The 12,289-nt window shown below is 42.0% G+C and overlaps 1 protein-coding gene across 6 annotated transcripts in view; it reads left to right on the forward strand.

Moving 5' to 3' along the window:
* Positions 1 to 1,568: 1,568 nt before the first annotated feature.
* Positions 1,569 to 12,289, forward strand: part of RBMS3 (RNA binding motif single stranded interacting protein 3) — a 443,451-nt gene continuing 432,730 nt past the window's right edge. For 2 of the 6 annotated variants that reach the window (XM_041466277.1, XM_041466278.1), the window contains exon 1: positions 1,572 to 2,247. In XM_041466277.1, coding sequence (XP_041322211.1) covers positions 2,173 to 2,247 — 75 coding nt within the window. In that variant the 5' untranslated portion in view covers positions 1,572 to 2,172. Of the gene's footprint in view, positions 2,248 to 12,289 lie in introns of all 6 variants that reach the window. The other 4 variants (XM_041466274.1, XM_041466279.1, XM_041466273.1 and 1 more) reach the window with 4 other exon arrangements.

Below are 12,289 nucleotides of genomic sequence, written 5' to 3' on the forward strand. Positions count from 1 at the left end.
GGAAACTGGGGCAATAGTAGTGCTCCACTGGGCTTGTCCAGGTGTGCAAGAACCTGCTGAATGCCTCCACAGTGCTCTGGGAACAGAGCACTCGTTTTGCAAAAGCTTATCTCCTGCCACAGGAGATACCTGTGTGAGCATGGCATGGTGTTCCCACTGCAAGGCAGAGGGCTGGTACCTAAGTACTGACGATTATGAATGCCTTGTGATGAATGCACAGTGCATAGGCAGTATTATAAGCCTGTGTATGGCTCCCCGCACTGCCCTTTTGGACTGGCTATGGGGCAGTTATGGGAATCCATAACAAAACCCTCTGCTAATGAGAACAGCAAACTGCCAGAGTAAAGCGTGATATTTCCATGTTCCTGTCATGTGCAAGCACGTGCCCACAAACCAAAACACAGCTGGCAAGTCTAATTTTAGCTCTACCAGCCTTGAGAAATGTCCCTTTAAAGACATTCTTTTTATAATTCCTTTTTTTTTTTTTTTTAAGCAATTTGGTTGATAATACAGCAGCTGACAATCCCGCTGCCATACTATGGATGATTTAAATAAAAACAAAAAGAAACTGCTGCCCCACATTTCTTCCCCAAAAATTTATAAATAGGCAAAACCACTGTGGAAAGGCCCAGGAATCTGATGACATGTTAAAGAAATAAGTTATTATAAAAAAAGAGAAACGCTAGGATTTGTGTACAAGAGGAAACATTTTGTTATTCACGCACTTTTTTTCCTGATGATTTATAGCCCTGTTGTAAAACAGAGTCTTCCTTCGAGTCTTTCGGAGGATAAATATTTGGGATCGCGGTGCTGACACAGGTCCTGCACGCCTGGGATCTGTGGCAGGTGTGGGGCTCTCGGCCGGACGCGGGGGCCACACCTGGCCCTCACCTGGGCCCGGGCTGCGGCAGCTGCGTGCGGGGGAGCCCGGCCGGGGGAAACGCAGCCGCGGGTAAGTTTTGTGGCACCGTGGTATTTTCACACGTCGGGGGGGAAGGCACCCGCACGTCAGGCCGGCCGAATTTCCTCTTTACCCTCTTCCTCCATTTTGTTCCAACTTTAAATAAACCAAGTCTTATATAAGCGGTTTAACAAAGTATGTATTTAATATGTCTGGCCCGGGGTCGCCTCTCCGCGAAGTGCCGGATGACGGCGCGGAGTAGTTTTCTGAAGGGGGAGGACGGCGACCAGGCTCCGTGACCTTCCCCCTCCTGTTTGTTAAAATACATATATATATATATATATATATTAAAAATTAAAATCATAAATATAAAACCGCGTTTTGGGGCTGCTCTCCCTCGTCCCCCGCCCCGCGGCGTTAGCATTTCCCTAGTCCCACGGCCGCTTTCCGGAGCTGCCCGGTCCGGCGGGGGCGCGGAGCGGGCGGGGGCGCGGAGGCGGCCGCGCGGCCTGCGCCGACCTCCCGGGGGAGCGGCGCGCCGAGGTCCCTCCCACCGGCGGCGCGGCGCGGAGGGGGTTTGAATGAAAGACAGGACGAGCCCTGAACACCATGTCACTCCGTGAAGGAGGCAGCAGCAACTAGGCTGGGGAAGGCTCTTCCCTCCCCCCCCTTTTTTTTATTTTCTTTTTTTTTTCTTTATTTTTCTTTTCTTTTTATTTTTTTCTCTTTTTTTCCTTTCTTTTTTTTATTATTTTTTTTTTAATTTGGTTGGAAGGGGGGTGGGTGGGGAAGCGAGAGGGGAGGGCTCGAGAGCGGGGCGAGCCGAGGAGAGGACGAGGAGAGCGAGCGAGCGAGCAAGAGAGCAAGAGAGCGAGCGGCTCTGCGGAGATTTGGAGTTGCACTGTCTTCCCGGCTCCTCTCGCAGGACGGTTCCCTCCCGAGCCGGGCAGCGGGCACCGCCGGAGGCACGCTGCTGCCAGCGGGGGAGGCGGGCTGCTCCGCCGCGGGCACCCGGGCACGGGGCTTCCACCCACCCACGCACCCACACCCGCACACACCCCTCCGCGCACACACACACAGACACACGTATATGTTCGTGCGGGCGCGTTTTTGGCTGCGCTGGAAGTAGCGCGCGGTAGACGGCGAGGAAGTCTCGGCAGCCTCCTCTGTCGCCCGCGCTGTCAGGAATAGCGGCGTGAGAGGAAGAAAGGCCCTGGGGCACTACACCCTGCCAACGAGTTCCCCGCACCAGCCAGAAGGACTCCAGCTACATGGGCAAACGCCTGGACCAGCAGCCAATGTACCCTCAGTACACCTACTACTACCCCCACTATCTCCAAACCAAGGTAAGGGCTGGCGGGGCCGGGCGCCTGGCGGGGGATGGAGAGCGGAGCCGCGCGAATTGCGGACTCGCCTCTTCTCTTTGGCGATTTTTCTGTCTCTTTCTCGGGTTTGGTATCACACAGAGCTGAGCTGGTAGGCAGAAAGCAGGCGTGAGAGAGGCAGGAAGGTTACTGTCTGCCCTCCCATTTATTTCTTTATTTATTTTAATTTTTTTTTTCCCCAAGGGCTGCTGGCGTCGGCTAATTCCTTTTATTGTTTGGGGAGAGCAGTGCGGTTAACGCTATCGTAACAGCGGGCAGGTAGTGTGTTTGTTATAGCATGGGATAAAGATTGCTCTGGACAGCTTCGGACATAAAATACTTTTGGTGGATTTTCCAGTGATCTCTACAGTTTATTCACAGCTTAAAAGCATTTTGCTGTTAGAAAAGCTGTCTGTGGCAACTCAAACTTTTAATCAGCTGAGGAGGAGATGCTGTGGAGCTCAGAGGAGAGCTCGGAGCTAACCGTCTGTAAACCTGGTGGAGTTTGTTTCAGTGTATTGCACTGGTTTTAATATTTCATTAAATATTGAGGATGATATGGCTGTACTCTGTTGCATTTAGAAGGGCTAGAAATAGAGGGTAACTACTTTTGGGGAGTGTATCCAAGCGCGGACGCTTCCGTTTTCTTTCTTCTTTTCTTAATAATTTTTAAAATGCCAGCAGACTGGAAAGCAGGCCAGCCTCTCCTAGAGAGGCTGAGTGAAGTCTGTGCTACCTGGCCATGAGTTAGTTAATTAAAGCCTTATTTTTATAATGCCATTGTATAATAGTCTGCTCTCTGAAAAGATTTCCTGTGACCAAAGGACAGTAACAAAAGAAAGCCCTAAACCGAAAGTTTGCAAACCCTGTCAGGACGCTGTATTTGGAGGGAAGAAAAAGGAAAAAATACACACTTCTCAAGGTGAAATGTGACCTCACAGCCACAGATTAACAGTTTCAGTAAATAAACGAACATCCTTTAGGAGGGAAAAGCCAAGGCAGGGCACCCACACACGTGCATATGGCACTGCGTGCAAATATACACATTGTGCTCCTGTGGCAAATTTAACACATGGGACATTTGATGTGTGCAACTGTGTGTGGTGAAGTGCCACAAGGGAGGCTGACTTCTCCAGACTTTTGGTTTGAAGCATGTTGATCTGGCTGCGGTTGGGAAAGGATAAGTTATAGTCCTTGTTAATAAAAATTACTTTCCCGTTAACGTTTATAGCCCAACTACTGCATTATATAAATTAACTAATTGTAAAAACTGTGATTCAGGCTGGTTGTAGTTGTGATGACACCAGAAGCACTCAGTATGATTACAGCCTTGTAATTCATGGCAGGGTTATCTCTCACTTCTTTTCTCTGCTGTTTCTTTCGCTGCATCATGCAGATATTTTTTTGGTATAAAATTATTCCTTTTTAAAATTTTGTATTTTGGCATGAAATTTATCATTTCTCCACCCCTTCCTTTCAAGGTCAATCCAAATAGCATTTTACCTTTGTGACCGTTTAGTGTGTAATGTTGCTGTTGCAGCAGCAGCCCGTCACTAGCTTGACTGCAATATTGCCTATAGCTTTAACTGTTTGGGGGATTGGGGGATGCAGGCTGATGCTATTCCTCAAAACCTGGCAAGCCAAGGACATGAAACAATTGATGGTGTTTTTTTGAAAGAACAATAGCCTCGAGTATTGGAGGAGAAATATTGGACATTCCATCCCTTTTACTCACGTAGCTTACATTTTGCCAGTTGTCCTTTTTCTTTCTTTTTTTCTTCATTTTTTAAACTTTGTAAAATAAGCTTTTTTGAGAAAATTAGCCTCATGTTTGGGCTCAAAGTAGAAAATTGGCTTTTCTGTACTGTGATATTTTTTTTAACCCCTTGCTTTAAAAAAATAACTTAAATGCATTTTTATAGCCAGTATATAAAATTATCAACCCTGTGAAAAGTCATGTGCATCAGTCTTGGCACAGTTGCTCTATTACAGTAAGGACAGGTAAAATTTCAAATTTGTGATACATTTTATGTGCCTTTATTTTTTTTTCCTTTTCCTTGGTCCACAGTTAAGAGCGTACATAAACTCTAAATAATAAACACACACACGTGTGCGCATATGTATATATATATATATATATATATACACATAGATGCAAGTATTTCTCTTCTGTAGACTATAAGACTTTAAAGTAGTGCAGACAGGCAGCATCTGGATTTTGTTACCTTAAAGCTAGCCATCAGCTTCTGGGACGTTTTAAAGCAGTTAGATCCATTGTATGTCTAAAGCTAATAGTTGAGTAATCAAATAATCTTGTGGTGGAGAGCAGTATCTTTTATCATCCCTATTGCAGCAACACATATAAATAAACCTTTGTATGATTCTAGTCAGCTTGAGAACTTCAGCTTCTTATTTTCCAAAAACTGCTCTTTGTACCAAGCATGGTAGGATTCAGCTCTACAGAAAGAATGTGTTTTTATGTTCATAGTCAGGCATGCTGGGGGGGGGGGGGCACATTCAATTGTAATTAAGAAAGAAATTCTAGGCTTTCTTATGGCATGGTACAGCTTCTGAAATTCAGAGTGGCAGCGTGTTCAACAGGCAAAGTTTGGGAATTCACGTTCCCCAGCGTGTTGGGGTGAAGTGCTGCCTTTGCTTTGCTTGTTTGGTGAAGTTGCCTTGGCTCTCCTTTGAGAAGTACCGCATTACTGTACATCACATCCCTCTTACGGGGGAGCACGGGGCTGCGCAGGATTCCAGCCTACAGACTGTGTGTGTGTGTGTGTCTTCTAACGTGGCTAGCACGTTGTTGTGCAGAAAGGGTGTAAATGAATAGCTATATGGGTAATGGGATTATAAATAGAAAAAATGGATTCCATATGTTTGTCTGAGTGCTTTAACTTTTTAGAGTTTTGTGGCCTTTTGTGGAACACAGAGCATGCACTCGTTCCATTTATTTGTGCTCCTTCATTATCAAATGCCACCACTGAAGCTAAAACTTTAATTTCAGGTTTAGGAAATGCCATTGTTATCCAAAAAAGAGAAGAAGGGGAGGGTGTCAGTCCTTATGAGACAATTGCAAGGAATTTAATATGTCTCTTAAGGACAAGCACTGAGTTTGAGGCAAGACATAATCTTATTTCTGTTTTCATGTGATGCTGTCTGACAACTTCAGTTTGAACATAAAGTTTTGGAGCTTTTTTAGGCAGATGCTGAGACTGTGGCGAGAGTGCAATTGTCCTAGGAGTTTATTTCAGAGTAAGTGTTTCTGGTTACTGCTGTAAGTGAAGCATAGTCTTGTGTTCTTGTTGCAAAAAATATTGCAGGGAAGTGGTTCAGCTCATGTATATCTGATGAGAATCTGTGCTACTTTTTAATTTTATTTTGACTTGTTAAGAGAATTTCCTTAGTTGCATCCTTGCTGATGGTGTAACTACTCAAACAACTGGTTTACAGGTGTATGTTGCAAATTGTCACGTAGAACGTTAATGATGCCAAATCTTGCATTATGGTCTGAATTCCTTTCTTTTGTTTCTTGCTTGCCAAAGCAAATTCTTTTCTTTGCCATTTAGCACAGAAGGAAACGAAAAATAAGCACTATGAAATATCATGTAATGAGAAAAAGGGGAGAAATATATTAACTCTGAATATATTTGAAAGAGTCTCCTTGATTTAGTAGGTGATGTGTTTTATCTTTGTCCTCTGCAACTTATGATTAGACCTCTTGCTGGGGTCAGCCTTCTTTGCAAACAGTCTACTGAAAAAACCTGAATCATTTGGGTAGAAAGGAGGAGGTGCCACAGTTACCTGTTGACAGGAATTGTTTGGTTTACGATCTCTCTACCTGTACTCGGGGTAAAAATATGCCAGTTAAGCAGCTATTTCCGTGCGGTTTGCTTTCATGCATTCTCCAGATATTTCCTACTTATTAGTCATGGTTTGGGTCTGGTAGTTTAACTCTCATGGCGTTGACTCTGTAACTCAGTTAGATGGCAGAAACACCCCAAAACAAGCGGCAGTGTTTGCAGTACCCACAGGACTTCTTTATCTCTGTATGCCTGATGCATGTGTGAACATGTGCAAAAGGAAGAAGTGTCGTTTCCCAACACCTGCCTGAATGAAACCCCATCTCTGTGGCTGTGAAAGGGATGCAGACTGACCTGCAAGCAAGAGGGCTTAAGGAGCCTGTTCCTGAAATGACAGATACCTGCCCCAGCAGAGTGAAAAACAATTAGGGAGTTCAAACAGGTGTACTCAGAAGAGCTTAAGTTTGATATAGTGATTTTATGGGCACACACTTGGGTGTGTGTTGTCTCTCCTTTTTTACATTTTTTAGGGCATCCTTTGTCCTGAGGGAATTGGGGACTTCCTTCAGTTGTGTGGCATGAGCATACCTTTTTCCTTGCTCTATCACTCTCCTTTAGAAAATGTGCATTTGGCATAGGTGCAAAGCTCTTGCCTCTCTTCACCTCTTACCTACCAATCCCTTGCTCTTTAGCCACTCACATTTCTGTTTAGCGGGTTTATGGCATTCCCCACTTTTGGCCATCTGGCCATACAGAAGGCCTTGAAGAAAGTGTTCCAGATACGGAGATGCCTGACAGGGCTTCTCTGGCTGGTAGTGTTCAGATTGTGTTTGGTGCCTGGTGTGAAGCAGGGGTCAGGTGTAAGGAGTAATTCATCAACCACACACTGATTTCAGGCTGCATTTCCAACCATCTGCAGCTTGGATCACTGCCAGAGCTCAAAAGTCTAGCTGGAGCCCATGTGATCATGCCAAAGTAAAGGCAAACACTTGCAAATAGAGAAATGCATTTCTAGGAATTAAGTTTGTTCGCGCTTAGCCCCGTTTGATTCAGTATGTCACAGCATGTTTTAAACGCCTCAAAGAGCTGCCCAAAAGGAACACAAATTCATTTAAATTCCGTTTAAAAGTATTTCGGCCTGGCTATGATTCTGATGGTAATATTAATATCTAGTTCTAGTATTTGCCGATTGGCTTAAGCAATAAGGAAGATAAAAAGTTGTGTTCCTCTGAAAAATGAAGGAATATATGGGCTCATTTGCCTTCCATTTATCCTTGCATGCCTGGATAAAAATACTTCTGTTGTTTTAAGGGGACATGATGATATGTATTAAAATGATGTTAAATTTCTTGATTGATCTTCCTTTCATATGTTGTCTTAATGCAAGTCTGTTTAAATTAAAAACTAACCAACCCACAAATACTCACAAATGAAAGCACCAATAAAAAAGAAAAAAACCCCAACAAACAAATAAAAAAAAACCAAAAAGAAAACAAAAAAACCCAAACCAAAACAAAACAGACCAAACCGGTGAAAAAAGAACATTCAAATTTTTACTACTTCGAACACTTACATATTATGATATTCTATGGCCATTTATTTTGCAAGCAGATATTTTATTTCTGTAACAAAAGATGGAAGTTGCAAGCATTTGCCAGATGAGGCTACAAAGATCTTGCTGTGGCGAGTGTGTTAATAGTTATAATTTAGAATGCCCTTTCAACAAGGTGCCCTTTCAAAATAAAGTGCAGTGGTTCAGAAATGAACTGGTTTAGTTTTTAATGCATGAAGTCCTTTCAAAGAAAGCATGATGGTATGCTTGCACTTTAATTCAAGTATCTTGGTAAAAATCATCAGACTGTCAGTTCTTAAATTTCCATGAATTGAAAAGCAGATAAGAAAGGCTGCATTTCAAATAGGATGTCTGAGTTCATTTCAGGTCTTGCTGTGAGTAGCCTGTATAGTATTCCCTTTGCATATAATTGCAAGCATTGTTTTAGAATTAAATTTAATTTTTATTTATTTATTTATTTAGGGGTGGGAAGTAAATTTTCCACTATCTACACTCCAGGCAGGGACTGAGTTTACTTGCAAACAACCCCATTCTGGACTGTCCAGGAAGAGAACCAGACTTTTTAAAAAAACAAATAGTCTGGTTGTATTTTTTTTTTCTTGAAGAAAAGAATTTTAGTGCTAGAAATTTTATGTAGAGGAAAATAGTTAATATAGCTCAAGAATTTGCTTCCAGTGCTGCATTAAAATTGTCTTTTGTAACAGTCTCATCAGCTACAGCTGTATGTGATTAAATAGTGTAATATCAAAAGCATGTGTGAATAAGAGCTTTTATGATATAGTTGTTCCATACCAAAGACTGCAGATGGGCAGAGAAGGGAGACAGAGAACAGTGATTTACTCAGATATTGTCAGAGCCTATACTCCGAGTATTCCTGTAGTGGTGTTTTACAATTGCTTTCCCACTCCTACGGGCAAGATCAAGTAACAAAGGGAAGGTTAGAAGTAAACAGTTTTGCAAAGAGAGTTATTCTAAACAGGCAGGTATCAGCCCAAGGATGGTGTCTACTGATGCAGAATGATGTACCAATATTTTAAGTAAAGTATTAACAATAATATTATTGAATAGAAGTTATAGTGAGAGGGATCTGTTCTGCTGCCTTTGAAAAGTCAATGAAAAAGATTCAGTTGTCTTCAGCAAGACAGAATCAGGCCCACAAAGCACATACTGATCACCATGGCAAAACCAGGACAGCTGAATAATATGCAGCTTTAAAAAAAAACCCCAAACAAACAACAGTCACAAAAGAAATAAAAACAGTAAATCAAAATTATTCTGCATTGTGCAAGGGTCCAAGGACATAGCTCATCTGATACTTAACAGCATTTTGTGTTTGCTGTGGCTGTAATTTCTATTTAACATTATTTCACTTGATTTATAATTTTAGAGAATGAGCGGCATAAACCAGATGCTTTGTCTTTCTGTCTTGTTTCTCTCTCTGCCAGTTCAGATACGATTTATACAGAGGGGAAGTCTAATTGCCATAGGAGATGTCTCACATGGAGCCCAGTGCCTATAACGAAGATTAACAATTTCAGTAAGAGGCTAAGTGCGCTTAATGCACAAAAAAGTATCAGAGAGCTGTTTTTGCTTTTAGTTGTGTAATTCTTAAGATAAAAATACTATGTAGCCTCTTTGAAATTTGAAACAAGTCAGTTTTCTGTCGGTCTTTTCTGAAGATACAGTGTTTCTAAATGGAGAACTTAAGCAGAGGTTGCTTGTCCTATCTGTAGCTGCGGACTGAAGTTTCTGTTGAATTCCTCAATCGTACTGTTTTTTATATTTTGTTGGTTTGTAGCAAAGTCTAATCTCCTAGAAGTTTTTTACTAGCTGAAAGACTTCAGGTCTGACATTGTCAAATAAGAGAAAGATTATTTTTCCTGCTTTTTGGATGGAAAGACATTTTTCCCCCCACTTCCTTCCTTCTTTCTTTCTTATTTATCTTGTTTGTTTTTGGGCTTGCTTGCAACCATGGTGGAAATAAATTGTTTATTTGTTGTAAAGTTAAGTTCAGTATCAAATGTGGTAGTTTATTAAAAAATAAATATTTACATTTTTAAGTGCTTCATTTGTGGTATATTTATGCAGATGAAATTGTTTGGACAGATTTTCTATGAGGGTTCCTCTGTTAATTGTATTGACTTCATTCAGATGCAAATGAATGAAATAAACCACCTGATGTATATAGATCATAGTAGAAGCCGGAAGATGCATAAGATTGCATGTTTACAATGTAAAGCACTCTGATATTTTGTTCCTTGTTGGTGTCTTCCTGACACATGTTTTATGGTTACTACCATGTGGTTGATGATGATTTATGTGCTGTCATGTTGTGGAAGTGATGTCACTCCTGTGTGATTCAAATTCATTCAAGAAGATAAGTTGTTGAACAGATTTGTATTCCCCCCTCCCCAAGTATAAATCAACCAGCAGGGTTTTTTTATTCTGTGAGTTTGCATTCATAGACTTAATCCTGAAGCTGTGCTTAAATAGTCTGCTGCAGAACGTGGCATAGCAGAGAGGGAAAGTCTTACTGGTGGACCAACAAGGTGGTGTTGTGTTTAACTGATTGCTCATTTGGCTTCAGTTCCACTCCCTTCCCCACCCACTTTCACAGCCCTTCCTCTGCCCAGCTATATTTAGAGACCAGCCAGGCTGAGCCATTCAGAGTGCGGTATCGATGCTGCACAGGAGCCTGACCTTTCCTCCTGCCGATGGGAGTCGGCAGGACTGGCTCAACCATCAAGTGTCGTTCGTGTGTCTTGCCTGCCAGAGACTCTGGTTATTTGGAACAACATCTGATGCGGTCTGGTTGCCTCCCCGTTGAGAAGCTGGCCACATTTGTGCCAGGGTTTTGGGAGGGTGAAGATGCAGTGGATAGGGCAGAGGGCTGTTTTGGCTGTGCAGTCCCAGAGCTCGCAAAACCTTGTGGTGGTGCATTGGTGACTTGTGAGATGAAGGGACATTAGGGAACTTCAGATGGAGGCGTTTCACCAGAGGATGAAATAAGGGAGCCTGGTGTACTGCTACATCACAAAAGGTTTTTAAAGCTAGGTATCCATAGTTACAACAGGAGAGTTAAAATCTGGATTTCAGGGACTCACCTGGTGTAATGTCCTCCTTCCCTTTAAAGAAGAAAGTGGCAGTTCTTAAAGCTGGAATGATGTGCCTGTGTGAATTCCCTGGTGCTCAGAGAGCTGCCTGTTTAAAGTTTGCTCTATTTTCCCCTCTTGCTCTAATTTTTCTGGCTGTGGAAAAAAAATGGCATTGCAATTCTTAGCCATATAAGGGACTTGTTAGTTTCTTTATGTGGTTGGGAATTATTTCTCCTTTTGGTCTTCAAAGGCTGTTGCTGCTGAGTATGCTTTAAAGGGAAGGAACTACTTGCTTAGACAAAGCTGCAATCCTTATTTCTTCTCTTTCTCACTTCTCTCTGACCTTTTATTGGGGGACATGAATATAAATAAATTCTGCTTTTGGAGTCATGCAAGTTGATGGATACACTTACAAAGAGAGAAGCATAATGGGAAATGCAGTCTTCATTTCTGTTCTCTCATTTTGTAGTGATGAATTTGGTTTGGTGCCAGTTAGTAAGTACATGACCTTTTCCCTACATCTTTTGATTCATGACAGGGAGTGTCAGAGCTGTGTTAGTGATCTCTTATTACAGCTTTTAACAAACTATGAAATATTAAAAATGAATTAGGTCACTTGGAGCTCGGCTAATATGTCAGTGGTGCAGGGTGGCGATTTCATATTAACGAAGCGCAACACAGCTTAAAATACAAAATTCAAATTTTTGTGAACGCATACAGCAGGGACATATCACTTTTAAGTCAGGCCATTTTTATCTTGAAAATGTAATCCTGTAAAGACAAACCAAACAAGATATTTTGCAAAGATGGTGTTATCGGCCACATTCATTTAGTGTTCATTCCAGAAAATCGTATCAGCCTCAGCCTAATTGGAGCTAAGTTTTTCAGTGTATTTACTTTAAGATCAGAACTGCCGACAAGACTTCTTTTAGTATCAGAAGCTGAGATGTGTCTACACAGCTGTCGATGTTCTGCTTAGCTGCTATACACAACCCGATAATCTGCCACATGTAACTGAATGGTACAATATACACTCGTTTGGTGTGCAAATGACACTTCTGGAATTGTTCAGTGGAAGGGAGACTGGCAATAAAAATGTGCTGTGAACAGTACAATGAATAAGGTAAAAAAAAGGACCGATAGCTCTTAGAAAAGCCTCTGCCTGGTTTTGCATTCATGAAAACTACCTTTAATACCACTCTATACCTGCAAGACATCAGAAAAAAGTCAGAGGCACTGCAGTCCTTCAGATGTTTGACAAAGCGTGCAGCAGGACTTGGAAAGTTGAAAGCTTTACCTAGGCTGTATTAAGATGACGTTTCCTGTGTCAATGTAGAGCTGCACTAAGTGTACTGTTAAACAATCCTTCATGAAAACAAGCATAAAGCAGACATATTGCTGTGGCCTTTAGCAAAGCAGCTGGGAACTTTCTGCCTGGGGGAGCATCACACTCATTTCATTTCATGTTTGTGCTCTTTGTGTCTCTTTGGAGCTTTTGCATCCTAAAGAAACGCATGGGTTGGTCCAAATATTTCCATGTCCTTTTCAAT

The sequence above is a fragment of the Pyrgilauda ruficollis genome, unplaced genomic scaffold (assembly GCF_017590135.1).
Source record: "Pyrgilauda ruficollis isolate IOZ18807 unplaced genomic scaffold, ASM1759013v1 scaffold2, whole genome shotgun sequence".
NCBI lineage: Eukaryota > Metazoa > Chordata > Aves > Passeriformes > Passeridae > Pyrgilauda > Pyrgilauda ruficollis.